The sequence below is a fragment of the Phyllosticta citriasiana genome (genome assembly GCF_038021145.1).
Source record: "Phyllosticta citriasiana strain CBS 120426 chromosome Unknown IWZ02scaffold_3, whole genome shotgun sequence".
NCBI classification, from domain to species: Eukaryota; Fungi; Ascomycota; class Dothideomycetes; order Botryosphaeriales; family Phyllostictaceae; genus Phyllosticta; species Phyllosticta citriasiana.
The window spans coordinates 442,407-459,080 of NW_027117280.1; the positions used below are offsets into that span (position 1 = coordinate 442,407).

The 16,674-nt window shown below is 57.3% G+C and overlaps 6 protein-coding genes across 6 annotated transcripts; 4 read left to right on the forward strand and 2 right to left on the reverse strand.

Moving 5' to 3' along the window:
* Positions 1-286: 286 nt before the first annotated feature.
* IWZ02DRAFT_488031 (pumilio-family RNA binding protein) lies at positions 287-2,872 on the forward strand (the record flags this gene model as incomplete). The annotated part of the gene is made up of 3 exons (XM_066769419.1): positions 287-382; positions 437-748; positions 800-2,872. 3 exons carry the CDS (start codon positions 287-289, stop codon positions 2,870-2,872), a joined length of 2,481 nt encoding a protein of 826 aa, XP_066625033.1.
* A 917-nt stretch (positions 2,873-3,789) lies between these two features.
* On the forward strand, positions 3,790-7,014 carry IWZ02DRAFT_170926 (RHD3/Sey1). Its single transcript, XM_066762202.1, has 4 exons — positions 3,790-4,149; positions 4,205-4,648; positions 4,700-6,450; positions 6,509-7,014. The coding sequence occupies exons 1-4, from the start codon at positions 3,965-3,967 to the stop codon at positions 6,826-6,828; spliced, it is 2,700 nt and encodes an 899-aa protein (XP_066625034.1). The 5' UTR covers positions 3,790-3,964; the 3' UTR covers positions 6,829-7,014.
* Positions 7,015-8,125: 1,111 nt separating this feature from the next.
* On the forward strand, positions 8,126-10,829 carry IWZ02DRAFT_170940 (uncharacterized protein). The gene is made up of 5 exons (XM_066762203.1): positions 8,126-8,317; positions 8,376-8,399; positions 8,488-8,870; positions 8,928-10,531; positions 10,647-10,829. The coding sequence occupies exons 1-5, from the start codon at positions 8,200-8,202 to the stop codon at positions 10,777-10,779; spliced, it is 2,262 nt and encodes a 753-aa protein (XP_066625035.1). The 5' UTR covers positions 8,126-8,199; the 3' UTR covers positions 10,780-10,829.
* IWZ02DRAFT_443813 (uncharacterized protein) lies at positions 10,509-11,457 on the reverse strand. The gene has a single exon (XM_066767064.1). The coding sequence runs from the start codon at positions 11,434-11,436 to the stop codon at positions 10,879-10,881; it is 558 nt and encodes a 185-aa protein (XP_066625036.1). The 5' UTR covers positions 11,437-11,457; the 3' UTR covers positions 10,509-10,878.
* Positions 11,458-12,147: 690 nt separating this feature from the next.
* On the reverse strand, positions 12,148-14,783 carry IWZ02DRAFT_497102 (flavin-containing monooxygenase). The gene is made up of 2 exons (XM_066770183.1): positions 13,598-14,783; positions 12,148-13,546 (listed from the first exon to the last, which is right to left on the reverse strand). The coding sequence occupies exons 1-2, from the start codon at positions 14,321-14,323 to the stop codon at positions 12,362-12,364; spliced, it is 1,911 nt and encodes a 636-aa protein (XP_066625037.1). The 5' UTR covers positions 14,324-14,783; the 3' UTR covers positions 12,148-12,361.
* A 350-nt stretch (positions 14,784-15,133) lies between these two features.
* Positions 15,134-16,637, forward strand: IWZ02DRAFT_514027 (chaperonin 10-like protein; the record flags this gene model as incomplete). The annotated part of the gene is made up of 3 exons (XM_066770598.1): positions 15,134-15,421; positions 15,460-15,589; positions 15,643-16,637. The coding sequence occupies exons 1-3, from the start codon at positions 15,392-15,394 to the stop codon at positions 16,635-16,637; spliced, it is 1,155 nt and encodes a 384-aa protein (XP_066625038.1). The 5' UTR covers positions 15,134-15,391.
* Between the last annotated feature and the right edge of the window lie 37 nt (positions 16,638-16,674).

Consider the following 16,674-nt stretch of genomic DNA (forward strand, 5'->3'; position numbering starts at 1 on the left):
CACACAGCCAACCCTAAATCCCCGGTAAGTGATTCCTTCTTATTCCTAGCCGCCCTCGCTACCACGCTTTTCTATCCCTGCTCGTGTCCGTCGGCCTGACCCGACCCTCTCGCATCTTGCCTGTCATCTACTGCCACTTCTTTTCCACCCGCTTTGGCTGACGGCCACGACCAGCTTCTCGTGATCTCTATTCGCCTTATCCCCCTCCTCTTACCGAGAGTCCGCGACCCTCTCGACCCTCCGACACCTTTTTCCCTTGGCCATATCTGCTGCCTCCATCGACAACATGGCTGGCACTACTCCCCGCAAGGCCACCACTTCCCCCATGGCTCCTCACAGCGACGACATGGGCCTCGGATCCTCCCCTCCTGTTCTCGGCTACGTAGGTCTTTCACTCACTGCTCTTCCATGTCGCCACTGTCTAACCAAGCAAAAGGGAACCAAGCGCAACAATCAGATGGTGACTCGCACCGACTCCCCCGGCCCCTTGAACACTTCCAAGTCGGGCAACAGCCACAAGCCCTTCAAGGTTGCTGGCGATCACAATGTGGCGGAAATGGAGAATCTCACTTACCGTCTCAAGCAGATGGCTAAAACGAGTTCTCCTACCGCTCCACTCTCTGACGAGGCCAATGCCAACTTTGCCATGAACACCCTCCTTGCCAAGATTTCTGAACAGCAGAACACCATGGCGAAGCAGTCCAAAGATGTCTACCCCGAAGAAAAGAGCAACAACGGACTTGCGGCGGTCAGTGATGCCCTTGTAGTTGTCCATTTCAATCTACTGACAAACAATCAGTCTGACCGTTCCTCTCCTGACACCATGTCCATGTCTACTGCCGACGACAAGCCCGTCCTCACTCCCATGCCTAGCGAGCCTGACCCGGAGCAAGTCTCTCATCTTCGAAAGGAACTCGAGATGGCCAACAAGAAGATTGCTCTCATGGACGAGGAGCTTGCCCAGACCAAGATCACCACCCACACCATCAATCAGGCCCTTGGTCCTCCCTCCGAGGCTAGCTTTGACCTTCGTAGTGACGTTGGTGAGCAGAATGACAGCAAGATGCAGTACACGTTCAACCCCGCTGCTCGCATTCCTGCCATGGCTCGCCACGATACCTGGCCTCAGAACGGTGAGGCAGCTTCTGGAGCAAACGGCGTCATTCCTGGTGCCGGCTTCAACCGCCCTCGCTTTCCGACTCCGGGAATATGGGGCAACAGCTTCAAGCCCAACGTCCCTTATCCACCTGTCTCTGCGGGCGCCAACCCGCATGGATATGGTATCGAGCAGTGGAATGCCAATGTCAGCCGTCAGGCTTTTAGCAACGGATTTGGCCCTACCACGCCTGCCTTCGCTCCGGGCCCGCAGCCACAGCGCTTCGGTCCTCCGATGATTCGTGGCTCTCAGCCTGAGCCTGGCTTCCGTGGTGTGAACCAGCCTTTCAGCGACATTTCTGCAAACCCAATGGGTCGCTTCAATCCACCTGGTCGCCCAACTTCTGCTTTTGGTAACCGTAGCGACGGCTGGGGTGGCTATCCTTACAACCCTTCTGTTCGTGTCCGTCCTGCTTCACAGCCGTATGGCACTAACATGTACTTGTATGGACAGCCCGCCCCATTCCCGTCGCAGGCACCTATCGGCAGCCGTCTCTCCCCGACCGCCGCGGAATTCAACCTTGTCAGTAATGGCGCTTCCAACGGATGGTCTGCCGCCTCTGAAGGTTCCGTCTCGACTTACATCTCGCCCAACGAGCCCGTCAACTACCGCAAGCTTCTTGATCGCAACGTCAATTGCAACTGGGAGCAGATTGTCAACAAGATTGTCCAGAATGACGACCAGCAGGCGTCCATCTTCCTTCAACAGAAGCTCAAGATGGGCACGGGCGAGCAAAAGTTTGCCATCGTCGAGTCCATCATCTTCCAAGCCTACCCTCTCATGGTCAACCGCTTTGGAAACTTTCTCGTTCAGCGTTGCTTTGAGCACGGCACCCAGGAGCAGATCATCGCCATTGCCAAAAGCATCACAGGCAATGTCATTGAGCTCAGCAAGGATGCCTTTGGCTGCCACGTTATTCAAAAGGCTTTCGATGCGGTTCCCGAGAGCTACAAGGCCGTCATGGTCCATGAGTTGCTTCGCGACATTCCTTCCACGGTCGTCCATCGCTACGCCTGCCATGTCTGGCAGAAGCTCTTTGAGCTCCACTGGATCGACGAGCCTCCTCAGATTATGAGATATGTCAACGAGGCTCTTGCAGGAATGTGGCACCAGGTCGCTCTGGGCGAGACGGGCAGTCTTGTAGTGCAAAACATCTTTGAGAACTGTCTCGAGGAAGAGAAGCGCCCAGCCATTGAAGAGGTCCTCGCCAGCATCGACCTCATTGCTCACGGCCAGTTCGGAAATTGGTGCATCCAGCACATTTGCGAGCATGGAGCCGGTCCGGACCGTGAGCGTGCGGTCGACTACATCTTGCGCAATGCGGTTCGCTTCAGCATGGATCAGTATGCCTCCAAGGTGGTCGAGAAGTGCCTCAAGATTGGCGGATCCGAGTTTCTTGACAGCTACTTGGCTGTCGTCTGCGAGGGTCGCCCTGATCGCCCGCGCATCCCCCTCATCGACATTGCTGGCGACCAGTTTGGCAACTACTTGATCCAGTACATCTTGGCCAACTCTGGACCGCAGCACCGCGACATTGTCATTTCGCACGTCCGAAAGCACATGGTCTCCCTCCGCGGATCCAAGTACGGCTCTCGTGTTGCCATGCTCTGCTGTAACACAGCCACGTACACACGTCCCGGTCCTCCTCCTGGTGTCCAGATGAACCGCCACAGCAGCTACGGCAGCGGTCGCGGCGGCTTCTCTGCCTACCACTGAGGCCGCGGGCCCGTCTTCATCTCGTGCATGAATGCATTTGTGCGACTTTTTAAAAACAAACATGTCGGCGCTCCTCTTTCCCTTTTTCATGGAATTTCCCAGCAGTTGTCATCCCGATCGTATGCGTCTTGGTGTAGTCGTTTGACTTACCATACTACCAGAGTATCGACAGCGACGCGTCAAGTCCAGACATGTGCAGCCGACACGCAACGATTCTGCAGGCAACGGTTTCTGATTGAAGAGTGGTCCATTTGGGCATGCATACAAGCAAGCATATGTTAGATGCGCCTCTTGATTTTGTCGTTTCTCGAATTTCTCGTTTTTTTTTTTTTTTGTTTTCTCGACCGGCCATCTTCCAGCGATGCTCCTCAGGTCATTGGATCATGGGTCGGACAGCAATCTCTCGTGTCCGGCGGCAAACGGCGGCATCTTCTCTTGCTACAAGGTTGGCTGCATTAGCCTCTTGCATACCAGCACCAGAATAGTTTTCTTTAGCAGAGCATGCTACTTTGGAGGGACAGGCCCGGTTACTGCTGCACAGGCGCCCCTTGTTTTCATGTTGCTCACAGAAGAGATGGCGAAAAACAAAAGAAGAGAAACAAAAAAGAAAAAAAAAAAAAAAAAAAAAAGGGACAAGGGAAAAAGCTGGGCGACGGAGGCTCTGTTGCTCTGTAATGGAATGGAGGGGTCGGCATGCGTGGTCATTTCGGACAGGTCCAGTAGCGAATAGCAGGCTAGGTTGAGTAAATCAATAAAACATTTGCTCGATTGCTTTTTCATGAGCGTTGGCCCGACAAAGGGTGCGCAGTGAGATGTGGATGTGCAGGGGGCCCTCGTTGCTCGACGTCGACAGGCGCAACCGATTGACGTCCGAGGCGAGGCGTGCGGTAAGCATGCGCGGTGCCTTCCAGCCACATACGACGCCAACCGCTCACGCCCCCGTCACTCAAGCGCCTGATCCAACCCTACTATCCTCCGACCCGGACTTTTTGTATCCCTACGCCATTTTCTAGACCACACGGGACCCTTTGCCTCGCCGCCTGCCCACCTGCCAACTTGCCTGCCTAGGTACGGAACGTCTGACGGTTCCCAATGGCGTCACCTGCCCATCTGGCTCCAAATGGCTCCAGCAGCTCCCCTCGTCCACAACTCAACGCCATGCAGTCGTCGCCCTCGGTCGTCATGAATGGTCACTTTGCCTCTGTGGGCGACAAGCCCACCCAGCAGCAGCACTACGAGCATGGCATCCAAGTCATCGACGAGAACAAGGAGTTCAAGTGAGACCTCCTGCACAACCATGCCCGATTGAGCATTCTCTAACCCGCACTGCAGCCAACAGCTCTCCTCGTATCTCGACGTTGAAAAAGTGACAAAGTCCGGCTTCAAATACCACCTGATATCCGTCTTTGGGTCGCAGAGCACCGGCAAGTCGACGCTGCTCAACCACCTCTTCAAGACATCGTTCGGCGTAATGTCCGAGAATGAGCGCCGGCAAACAACCAAGGGTATCTGGATGTCCAAGAACAAGCGCGAAAACAAGGATGACAAGGCCATGGCGGATAACATCCTCGTCATGGACGTCGAGGGCACCGACGGCAGGGAACGTGGTGAGGATCAAGACTTTGAGAGGAAGAGCGCACTTTTTGCGCTTGCGACCAGCGAGGTTTTGATCGTGAATATCTGGGAGCATCAGGTCGGCCTCTACCAGGGCGCGAACATGGGCCTTCTCAAGACCGTCTTCGAGGTCAACCTGCAACTCTTCATCAAGGACAGCAAGTCTGTTTGTCTGCGACCCCTGCATTCGGCGGCATGCTGATCATCCCTTAGGTCCACGCCCCGCTCGCTGCTCTTCTTCGTTATTCGTGATCATATTGGCAATACCCCGCTTGCGAACCTCAAAGATACCCTCGTTCAAGACATGTCGCGCATTTGGTCCACCTTGGCCAAACCCAAGGGCCTCGAGAACTCCAAGATTCAAGACTACTTTGATTTCGCATTCGCCGCTCTACCGCACAAGATTCTACAACCGGAGAAGTTCGTCGAGGAGGTAGAGAAGCTGAGCTCGAGGTTTAGGGAGGGATACAAGGACCCCAAGCTCTCCGAAGTGCTAGATGAAGCAGACCAGGCCGTGTTTCTGCCAGAATACCACCGGCGCATCCCTGCAGACGGCTTCTCGCCCTATGCTGAAGGTATCTGGGACCAGATTGTGAACAATAAGGACCTCGACCTCCCGACGCAGCAGGAGCTCCTCGCGCAGTTTAGGTGCGACGAAATTTCGAGAGAAGTCTTGGTTGCCTTTGACGAGGTCATCACGCCACTGGAAGAGAAGCAGGCCGAGGGCGTGCGGTCAGGCAAGCCTCTGACCATCTCTGGACTCGGTCAGACCATGAACGGCGCGCGCAGCGCAGCGCTTAAGAATTTCGAGACCGAGGCCTCGCGCTATCATAAGGGGGTGTATGCTCGCAAGTCCAAGGAGCTCGTCGGCAAGGTTGATACTCGCCTCAAGGCATTGTTTTCGGGCCAATTGAGCGCGGCGCACAAATCAGGAGTTGCCGAATTCTCGGAGGCTGTGAGCGCAGCGGTCAAGTCAGGGCAAAAGAAAGGCGCGAGTTACGACTTTGCTCAGATTGTGGAGAGTCAAAAGAAGCAGGCATTGGACAAATTTGAAAAGGAAGCAAAGGCCTCGGTGGTTGATGGCGCCTCGTGGAGCAATTATAGCCAGGAGCTCAACCTGTACAAGAAGGACCTCGATGAAGTCTCGGCACGTCTTCGCAAAGAAGAGATGCGCCGCTTGGCTACTCGCGTCGAACGCTGGGTGCGGTCACGCCTGAACGAGTCTGTTGGCCTTGAATTCAACAAGCTTGGTTCCGGCCGTGGCGGGTCAGGTGCTCCCGAGAGTGGTGAGAGGCATACGGCTACCACAGAAAAGGAGCTCTGGGATAGGATATGGAAGGTATTCACCGACACAGTCTCCGACGCAGAGACTCGGTTCACCGAGCGTGCTCGCAGCTTTGACGCGTCACCCGATGAAGTCGAGGTTGGCCTGTGGCGTCTTCGCCGCAAGAGTTGGGGCTGCCTCCGCGCCAAGCTTGACGAGGAGACGATGGAGGGCAACCTTTTGCTGAAGCTTAGGGAAAATTTTGAGGACAAGTTCCGCTACGATGACAGCGGCGTCCCGCGCATTTGGCGCCCCACCGACGACATTGAGGGCATTTACACTCGGGCCCGTGAATCTACGCTCACTCTCATCCCGCTCCTCAGCCGCTTCAAGCTGTCGAGCACGTCGGCACCCCCGCCCCTTGACGCCTGGATCGGCGCACCGCCTGCGACGGTAACGACTGCCGACGAGGAGGATTTGGTGCCGATTGGTGGCGTCGACGATGAGGAGGGCAAGAGCCTGGAGGAAGAGATGACGGTCTTGACCGACTCGAAGCAAGCGGACCTCAGCGTGCGCTTCAAGAAGACAGCCGACGGCGTCTACGTTGAGGCGAAGCGCAGCGCCATTGGAGCCGTTGCGCAGATCCCCCTGTACTTTTATGGTCTTTTGCTCGCACTCGGCTGGAACGAGATTGTGGCAGGTAAGTCAAGACATTACATTTCAAAAAGAGACGATGGATGGCTAATGTGTGCCGGCAGTGCTCCGCAACCCCATTTACTTCATCTTCCTCATCATGCTCGGCGTCGGCGCCTACGTCACGTACACGCTCAACCTGTGGGGACCAATGATTCGCATGGCCAATGCGGCATCGGCGCAGGGACTCGAGGTCTTCAAGGAGCGGCTGCGCGAGTTTCTCGAGAGCACCGACACGGGCCGGCACGCCATGGCCATGGGCGGGCGCAACGAGACGACGTCCGCGTCTCCCAGTTCCGAGGGAGGCATCAGGATGGATTCGCTCGATGGCCGTGGCAAGAAGGCGTCATCGTCACCTGAGGACGAGGACCTCGACGACATATGAGATGGGCTGCTGCTGATGCTACTGCTTCTCGACGTGTTGCAGTGGTTGTTGGGGCGGTTTGGCATTCAGAAGCAGGACATTGTGGCGTTTGTTGTATTGTACCTAGACATGGTAATTGGTGGGCGTGCTGTTTTTTGTTCTTTGGCTAGTAGGCAATCCACCCACCCACTCATCCATCCATCTATCCATCCGCAGTGGTGGGTCGGTCGGGCCCTTCTTGAGAGTTATTGGAGTGCTTGCATCATGCATGCTTGCATCACGCATGGGTTTCATTGTTATAGACAGGCAGGCAGTAGTCGTTGCGACGGCCTGCCTGCACACCTTCGTCTTGCAAAGCTAGCCCGCTCGCAGGCAGCATTGATAGAGAATGAATGCATCAACAATTGTACATCACATCATCCTGCGGAGCCTGCTCAAGCACGCGTTCAAATGAAGTCACCACGAACGGAAAGATTTTCAACAGCTGGCGTACCGCAGCCGTCCGAGTCGCCGGCCGAGCCCTCATCGATGACGTGCAGCGACCGTGGAGTTATTTCGGGCATCTGTGCAGCGTGTGTGCGTGTGAGTGTGGACTCTTCTATCGTGCCCGTGTGTCACCGATATCGGTTAAGGGAGGGAGGGAGAAAATTATATATGGCCGAGCTGCCCAAAAAGGAGCAAGAGTGTTTGAGAGGAGGTGGATGGGTTTCCTCGATGGTGTTGAGGACGACGCCACGATGAAGACGAATGGATGCTGGTAAGCTTCCTCCCCAATGTTTGTTCCCCCTTGTGCTGGTTGGACTCGTTGCTGCGTACAGGGAATGTAACGTGTCTTGAAGGACTCGACGGGGGAGACGTTGATTCAGAGGCAAGGAAGCAGTTTCTTTTTTGCATCACCCTCTTTCTCGCATCGTACGCGTACAGCATGTCCCGCTCGTCGACGACATGACAAAACATGGGAACAGAGAAATGTAGCACCGTTGGTAAGGAACAGAACGTCATTGGGCCTGCAGCCCGTGGCCTGCTCCAGCTACGATGCCCGGCAAAGTCGTGGTCTCGGACAACTAGCAGAGGAGTTTCTGGTGGAAGAGAATTGATGACAGGGTCGTCGTCCAGAAGCGCCCACAATAAAAGTTGTCCTCAAAATGAGTTGAGGAGGAAAAAGAGGGAGACAAGTCGCCGGGGAAAAAGGCTTTTTGTTAGCGCCAGGGATTAAGCGACGCTCAGACGCCAATCAGCGGCCTGGGGTTGCGGGTTGGCTGAGAGCTAAACCGCTTTGGGCCCGCGAGCTGGGGTCGGGTCCTGACGACACCTCCAACATCACCACCGCCCGCTTCCGCTGTCTGTTGCCATCGACTCTCCAACCCCCCCCACCGTTGCTGCTAGTCCATCATGATCCGGCAGCATCTTCTCCGTTCGGCCAGGCAGCCTGCGCGCCTGTCGTCCCTCAATGCCCGCAGGACCTTTGCCGCCACGTCCAACCGCCCGGCCGAGGTGGAGCTCACAATCGGTGCGTCTGCTGGCCACCCCGCAAACCATCGCCGCGCAAGCTAACCCCCGAGCCACAGACGGCAAGAAGGTGTCGATAGAAGGTGAGCCATTGATCAACTCACTCAAACTGCTACGGCCGCTTCAATGGGACATTCTTCGCTGACGGCCGGCACCTCTCACGCCACATAGCCGGCTCCGCCCTTATCCAAGCCTGCGAAAAGGCCGGCTCGACCGTGCCCCGCTACTGCTACCATGAGAAGCTCATGATTGCCGGCAACTGCCGCATGTGCCTCGTCGAGGTCGAGCGCGCCCCCAAGCCCGTCGCCTCGTGCGCCTGGCCCGTCCAGCCCGGCATGAACGTCAAGACCGACTCGCCCCTGGTGCACAAGGCCCGCGAGGGCGTCATGGAGTTTCTGCTCGCCAACCACCCGCTCGACTGCCCCATTTGCGACCAGGGCGGCGAGTGCGACCTCCAGGACCAGTCGATGCGCTACGGCGCCGATCGAGGCCGCTTCCACGAGTTCAGCGGCAAGCGCGCCGTCGAGGACAAGAACATTGGGCCATTGATCAAGGTGGGCGATATGTTTGGCGTTGTGGGTTTGCCTCACCCGGGCTGATGCGTGAGATAGACTTCGATGAATAGGTGCATTCATTGCACGAGGTGCGTTCGGTTCGCCAACGACATTGCCGGCGCCCCCGAGTTTGGCTCCACCGGCCGCGGCAACGACCTCCAAATCGGCACATACATTGAAAAGACGCTCGACTCGGAAATGTCTGGCAACGTCATCGACCTCTGCCCCGTCGGCGCGTTGACGTCGAAGCCGTATGCCTTCAAGGCCCGTCCCTGGGAACTGTATCACTTTGAGTCGGTCGACGTGCTGGATGGTCTGGGGTCCAACATTCGAGTCGACACGAGGGGCATGCAAGTGCTGAGGATTCTGCCGCGGTTGAACGACGACATTAACGAGGAGTGGATCAACGACAAGACCCGTTTTGCCTGCGACGCGCTTAGCACCCAGAGATTGACGATTCCGTTGATCCGCTCCAACGACCAATTCCAGCCGGCTACCTGGGAACAGGCGCTTGTTGAGATTTCCAATGCGTATGAGAGGATCCAGCCCAAGGGTAACGAGTTCAAGGCTGTTGCTGGCGCGCTGGTCGAGACGGAGACCATGGTGGCCATGAAGGATCTTGCCAACAGACTGGGCTCGGACAATCTTGCCCTCGACACTGCCAACGGAAGCGAGCCTGCGCCGCATGGAATCGACGTCAGGGCAAACTACAGCTTCAACTCTAAAATTTACGGTGTAGAGGAGGCCGATGCCATTCTGCTGGTTGGCACCAACCCCAGGCACGAGGCTGCCGTCCTCAACGCCCGCATCAGGAAGCAGTGGCTCCGCTCTGATCTCGAGATTGGCCTTGTCGGCGAGGACTTTGAGAGCACCTTTGAGTATGAGAAGCTCGGAGCCAATGCGGCGGACCTTAAGCAGGCATTGGCTGGTCCCTTTGGTCAGAAGCTCGCCGACGCCAAGAGGCCCATGATTGTTGTCGGCAGCGGTGCTGTCGAGCACGCCGACGCCAAATCGATTCTCGAGACTGTGGGCAACTTTGTCGAGAAGCACAAGAGCAATTTCGTCACGCCCGAGTGGAATGGCTACAACGTCCTCCAGCGCCAGGCCTCGCGCGCCGGTGCGTACGAAGTCGGCTTCAGCGTCCCGTCAGCAGAGGTTGCCAAGACGCAGCCCAAGTTCATCTGGCTCCTGGGCGCCGACGAGATCAACGAGAAGGACATTCCCAAGGACGCATTCGTCGTTTACCAGGGCCACCATGGCGACAAGGGCGCCCAACTGGCCGATGTGGTGCTGCCCGGCGCGGCGTACACCGAGTCCGCGGGCACGTACGTCAACACCGAAGGCCGGGTGCAGATGACGCGGGCGGCAACGTCGCTGCTGGGCGCGGCGCGGCACGACTGGAAGATCATCCGCGCGGCGTCCGAGTTCCTGGGCCAGCCGCTGCCGTACGACGACGTCGAGGCGCTGCGCGACCGCATGGAGGAGGTGTCGCCGGCGCTGCGGCGCTACGACGTGGTCGAGCAGACGTCGCAGCCGCTGGCCGCGCAGCTCGCCCGCGTGCAGCTCGTAGACCAGAACAAGGGCGCCGAGGCCAGGGCGACGGGCGCGCCGCTGAGGAAGCCGATTGAGAATTTCTTTTTCACGGATGTCATTTCGAGAAAGTGAGTGCATTTTTTCCTCCCTTTCCTTTTCCTTTCCCTATCATCCTTCTCAACTCTGCTCTTGGATTTGGAAGAGGAGGAGTAATAGTAGAGCATTGACTAACAACCATCACAGCTCCCCAACAATGGCGCGCTGCTCGGCCGCCAAGGCCGCCCGCGACCCGCACACCAACTTCATGGCGCCCGGCGAGCCGTATCCGCAGGTCGAGTACGGGCCGCCGGGCCAGCAGAGCGCGGCGGCTGCGTGAGGACCGGATCGGAGCTATGTAGGCAGGCGGGCGGTGGTTGCGACGTCAATTGAGATTCAGCAGAAATATCACGGCGTTGATTCAGATGCTCTCCGGGGCTTAGGGGGTGGTTGTGTATGACGAAGAGCAGAGCAAAAGCGACATGAGATGAGTTGCGGTGGGTCGTTGTACCGTACCTACGTTGGTATATGCGTTTGCATATTTTTTTTTTCCCCCTCGCCCTTTTTGCGCTTGCGACCGCTGCTGCATATCATCATCTTTTATCATATCCATCACGTAGAAATTAGAACGAAGAGAGAGGGAGCTCTTGCTCTTGCTCTTGCGCGAGCTGGCCTGCCTGCCTGCCTGCCTGCCTGCCTGCCTGCCTGCCTGCCTACCTACCTGCCGAGGAGGGATGATGGAGGCGGAGGGGTGACGTTTGGAGGAGAAAGTTGAGGTGGGAGGAGATTTTCTGTCAATTTCTTTCTTTCGTCTTTTTTCTTTTTTTGTTGAAGTGTATGTCTCATTTCCTTTGCTTTGCTTTGCTTTGCTTCCAGCGCATCGAAATCTTTTTTTTTTTTTCTTTCTTTTTTTCTCCTTTTTACTTGGTTGTACTGTACATACATATATACAAACATACAAACATACAAACATACAAACATACAAACATACAAACATACAAACATACAAACATATAAACATACAAACATATAAACATATACACATTGATTGATTGATTGATTGATTTGGTCTTGAGAATCCATCTCTCCACAAACTGAAATGGTGAAAGGGAAAAAAAAAAAAAAAAAAAAAAAAAAGGAAAGGAAAGGAAAGGAAAGGAAAGAAAGAAGAAGAAGAAGGGTGTAAGTGCGTGAGTGAGTGAGTGAGTGAGAGTCGCGTCATACCATCCACCTTTTACACCCTCTACCTACCTATCAACCTATCAATCAAGCACTCCGAACAGAGCAGAGTACGGCGGCAGCAGCATACCGTGCGCGACTAGCCAGCTTGCCGGCCAGCTAGATGGTGATGAAGCACACGTTGTTTTTGTTGTTTTTGTTGTTTTTGTTGTTTTTGTCCCTCTGCTTGCTCTGCTTGCTTATTTACTTCCTACCTGCAGTTGGCGTGTAGTGAAGGGCAGGGCAGGACAATAGAAGAAGAGGGGAGAGGGGAGAGGGGAGAGGGGAGAGGAGAGTAGGGGAGGAGGGGAGGGGAGTAAGCGAGCTTCTCCTTTTCTGGCGGTAGCGGTAAGGTAGGTAGGTAGGTGGGTAGGTAGGTAGGTAGGTGGTCTGATGGGCTAAAGATAAAGATATATGTATGTGTATATATGACGTAGCTTAGGCGCGGGCGGTCGAGGGGAATACACGAAAATACATAGATGCATCAATGGTTCGAGGAATGGGGAGATATCGTTGGGTAAGTGCACGTTGAGTGGATCGACTGGTTGAATTGGATCTAAATACCGGCCCGGCCGTCCGTCATTCTTGTGTTTGGTTTCGTCTACCTATCTGCCTGCCTGCCTGCCAACCTCCTACATAAAGAATGACAGCTGGTACACTCTGACTACTTGACTGACCGAATACTTATCTCCCTCCCTCTCTCCCTACGCCGCCTGCACCATACTCCGACACGGCTCATCCTGCCGATTCAAGCCAACCTCACACGCCAGTATCTGCAACGCCAGCGTGCGGCTATGGATCCGACACATGGCCAAATTGCCGCCGCAAAACCACAACCCCGGGTGTCCGCTAGGCCGCCACATGGTGCGAATCTCGCCCTCGGCATCGAGATCCCACACGTCGGCGCAGCGCGCGGCGTGCTCCTCGCCGAGCGCCTTGGCCACGCTGGTCTTCATGTTGTCGTAGCCGGTAGCGAGGACGACGACGTCGGCGGGGAGGTGCGTGTCGTGGCCGTCGGCGAGGACGAGGCCGGTGGGGCTGAACGACGCGATGCCGCCTTCGCTGCGGACGACTTTGATTTTGCCGTCGGCCACGAGCTGCGACGCCCCGACGTCGATGTAGTAGCCGCCGCCGCGCGTCAGGTACTTGCGCATGAGGCCGGAGCCGTCGGGGCCGGCGTCGCGCGCGAAGCCCGCCTTGTCGAGGCCGTCCAGCACGGCGGCTTCGGCTTTGGCCACGCGTCGCGTGAAGTCGACGTTGAGCGCGAAGTTTACGGCGTTGGGCAGCGACTCGCCGTAGACGTCGGCGTCTTGGGTCGGCGGGCCGTCTTCGTCGTACAGCCCTTCGTGCATCATGAAGATGCCTTTGCCGTCGAGCGCGCTGATGACGTACGTCCCGCGCCGCTGCAGCATCGTGACGGAGGCGGCGCCCGCTTCGTGGTAGTTTTGCGCAATGTCATGGCCTGAGTTGCCTGTGCCGACGACGACGATGCGCTTGCTGGCCAGCTCTGAGGCTGGGATTAGGGAGGCGTCTTTGTGCTCGCTGCCGTGGTACAGCTTCCCCTGGAACGCGGCCTGGTTGGGGAAGTTGGGGACTTTGGGCTTGCCCGAGTGCCCCGTGCACATTATTATGTGCTTGGGGTGCATGATGCGCGTCGTGGTGTTGCCTTCGGCGTCGCGCCGCACGACGGTTACTGTCCATTTATGCGTGGCGTCGTCGTAGGACGACTCGGTGATGGTGGTGCGCATCCAGACGTTGAGCTCAAGCAGTGACGCGTACGACTCGAACCAGTCGGCCAGCTTGTCCTTGGGCGTAAAGATGGGCCAGGTGGGAGGGAACGGGAGGTAAGCCATGTGCGTGAAATGGGCAGGGTCGTGGGTCACAAGAGTCTGTCGTTTGTCAATCCAAGGGGTTCCTGATTCCAGGGGTTAGATGCTCACCCTGTACCGCTTCCTCCAGTTGTCGCCAATCCTGTCATTCTGGTCAATGACCAGGCAGGGTACACCCAATGCCTTGAACCGAGCAGCCATGTTCAACCCAGCCTGACCGGCTCCAATGCAAACGACGGTAGGTTCCTCATCCACAAACTCCTTCTCCCGCTCTCGGCGCTCAGCCCAGTTGCCTCCGCCTACGAGCGAGTTCCTACCTCCGTGGGGACGCCGGTGCCCAATCTGTTCCTCGTGTCCCTTGATTTCTTCCAAGGTGGTGTACACCATGTACCCCTTCCACTGGCCGTCCTCGCGCTGTGCGAGCCTGATGATGCCCTTGCCACGGCCAATGGTCGTCTCCCAGTCAAACATGGCCTCGATCCACTCGAGGCCCTCCATGGGGACGTCAATCTGGGGCGTATAGCGGGTACCTGGCTTGGCAAGGCTTGTAGGACGCAGCTTCAAGGTTGGCTGGTATTTGAGGAGATAGTCTCGCACGGCGTCAATGCCGCGCAAGGTGCGAAAGTCCCAGCTGAGGCCGAGCTTGTCGCGCCACCAGCAGTCAGGGTGGAAAATGGTGGGCAGCCGGGACCCCAAGGTGGCTGGGTTGGCGAGAACATCCTGGAAGGCGGCGAACCATTTGGTTGTGACTTCAGTGGGAGACGAAGGAGCAATGCTAGGATGCTTAGGAGTAAAGTTGGGGAGCTGGATAGTGTGGATGGAGTCTGTGGCAAGCATTTTGGCGGATGGTGCTTGCGGGAGCAGTCAAGGTAGAATGTCGAGATTTGGCGTGAAAGAGGTGGGAGGTGCTTGGTGCACAACTTATACTCTTGCAGGCCAGGCCAACTTTCCTCGAAATCCACGACACTGCTTGGCTTGCCGCCAAAGCTGCTCGTTCTCACTGGGCAGGCAGGCAGGCAGGAAATCTCCGACGCCACAGGCGCAGGCTACCTATCCATGCGTGCAGGTCTTCGCCGTGACGCTGAGCAACGCCGTGGTCGGTAAACCTACCAAGCTACCCCGCCTCCAATAGCCCATTTTTTGGACGGCGTGGAGGGGCAGGCTAAGCTCCATCCGGGTCCCATGCGGGTTTGAATTGACTTTGATCGGCTTCGTCAGCTCGGCTTATACGAGCCCGAGTCGGACGAGAGCGAGTGCGACAGGTTGAGCGACTTCTCGGTTTCCTCTTTGAGAAGCTCTGCAAAAGGAAACAGAGTTAGTTGGTCGAGAGTCATGAACGGGTAGACGGGAGGCCACGCTCCGTGATGGTTCTATGGCTCATGATGGGAGAAGGCCAAATGTGATAGTCGACCGGATCAAGAGTTGGCTTCGCGTTGGATGCCAGCAAAGAGCGCGTCAAACTGTTGAGGGTGGCAACCATCTCGACGAGAGCAAAGCGGGAGATTCATCCGATGGATGGCGGTCGACGAAGTACCAAGGTCGAACGTCGAGATTGAGTTGGATGGGGATGCAAGCGTCGTCGGGTAGTGTTTTTGTTCTCTTGGCTTCGACCCCGCACTCGGCCAACTTTCCCTTCAACAACATCCCAACCCAAGCAAACAACTTGGAATACATGTCTGCCCACCACGTCCACTCAGCAGCTGAGCCTGACCTTCCACGAAGTATCAATTGAATTGCTGCTGCTCGATGCTCATGGCCACAGCTCCGTTGACGGCCAGCGGCTGACTTGCCTGCGGGCCTTAGATTGCGTGATGGCGATCCGTCTGCTTTGTCGACTGATTTTTTGATATTTTTCTCAATCCAGGCTTGATACAGTGACAGGTCGACTTCAATTGATTAGCCATCATGACTACTTGGCCATCCGAGTCAGAAAAGGTGCATACTTCCAACGCCCCCTCTCCAACTCCCAAAAGCTCACCACCACGCAGAACCCCTCGCTCCTGCTCTACGCTGCGGGCGACGCGCGCTACGAAAACCGCCCCATCCCGCAACCCACCGACCCGCAAGATGTCCTCGTCCGCATCTCCTACATCGGCTGCTGCGGTCCGCCGTCTGCCAACGCGCCCACAGCACGACACCAACTGACATCCGCTCAGGCTCCGACGTGCACTTTTGGAACCACGGCGGCATGACACACAAGGTGACGCCCAAAAACCCCATCGTCATGGGCCACGAAGCATCAGGTATCATCGAAGCCGTCTCGTCTCCCGCCAGCACGCCGCTGCGCCCAGGCGATCGCGTCGCCATCGAACCGGGCTTCCCATGCCGCCGCTGCGCCGTGTGCAAGAGCGGCCGCTACAACCTGTGTCGCCGCATGCGCTTCGCCGCCGCCCCGCGCAACCTCGACCCGGCCCAGGGCACCCACGGCACCCTCACCAAGTTCTTCCGCATCCCCGCCGACTTCTGCTACCGCATCCCGCCCAGCGTGGGCCTGGATGAAGCCGTGCTGGTCGAGCCGTTGGCCGTGGCCGTCCACGCCGCGCGCCTCGCCGATGTGCGCCACGGCCAGCGCGTCGTCGTCATGGGCGCCGGCACCATTGGCATCTTCTGCGCCGCCGTCGCCCGCGCCTTTGGCGCCGCGTCCGTCGTCGTCGTCGACGTGCTGCAGCGCAAGCTCGACTTTGCAACGTCGTTTGTGCCCGGCGGCGGCGTGCGCGGCGTCGTCCCCAGCAAGGACGCGACGCCGCAGGACAACGCCGGCGCCATCGTCGCCGCGAGCAGCACGCACGGCGACCCGAATCCCACCGACGTCGGCGTCGACGTGGTGCTCGAGGCGACGGGCGCCGAGCCCTGCGTCCAGATGGGCGTGCACGCGCTGGCGCCCGGCGGCTCCTTCGTCCAGGTCGGCCTCGGCAAGAGCCTCCTCTTGTTTCCCATGGTCGTCATGTCGGAAAAGGAGCTCAACATCAAGGGCTGTTTCCGCTACGGCGCGGGCGACTTTGAGATGGCGCTGCGGCTCATGGACGAGGGCCTCGTGCCTGTCAAGCGCCTCATTAGCTCCGAGGTGCCGTTTGAGCGCGCGACCGAGGCGTGGGATCGGACGGGCCGCGGCGAGGGCATCAAGAACTTGATTAGAGGCGTGCTGGATTAGGTGCAATAGTTGTTTTTTCGTAGCTGTCGTGCTCAAT

Bases quoted from the DNA above. Each gene is read 5' to 3' on its own strand.
- IWZ02DRAFT_170926 (XM_066762202.1), top strand. From the start codon at position 3,965: ATGGCGTCACCTGCCCATCTGGCTCCAAATGGCTCCAGCAGCTCCCCT. The intron at 4,649-4,699 runs GTCTGTTTGTCT...ATCATCCCTTAG, and splicing joins CTCTTCATCAAGGACAGCAA to GTCCACGCCCCGCTCGCTGC. The intron at 6,451-6,508 runs GTAAGTCAAGAC...GTGTGCCGGCAG, and splicing joins CTGGAACGAGATTGTGGCAG to TGCTCCGCAACCCCATTTAC.
- IWZ02DRAFT_170940 (XM_066762203.1), top strand. From the start codon at position 8,200: ATGATCCGGCAGCATCTTCTCCGTTCGGCCAGGCAGCCTGCGCGCCTG. The intron at 8,400-8,487 runs GTGAGCCATTGA...CACGCCACATAG, and splicing joins CAAGAAGGTGTCGATAGAAG to CCGGCTCCGCCCTTATCCAA. The intron at 8,871-8,927 runs GTGGGCGATATG...TGCGTGAGATAG, and splicing joins ACATTGGGCCATTGATCAAG to ACTTCGATGAATAGGTGCAT.
- IWZ02DRAFT_443813 (XM_066767064.1), bottom strand. From the start codon at position 11,436: ATGTTTGTATGTTTGTATGTTTGTATGTTTGTATGTTTGTATGTTTGT.
- IWZ02DRAFT_497102 (XM_066770183.1), bottom strand. From the start codon at position 14,323: ATGCTTGCCACAGACTCCATCCACACTATCCAGCTCCCCAACTTTACT. The intron at 13,547-13,597 runs GTGAGCATCTAA...GACAAACGACAG, and splicing joins ACTGGAGGAAGCGGTACAGG to ACTCTTGTGACCCACGACCC.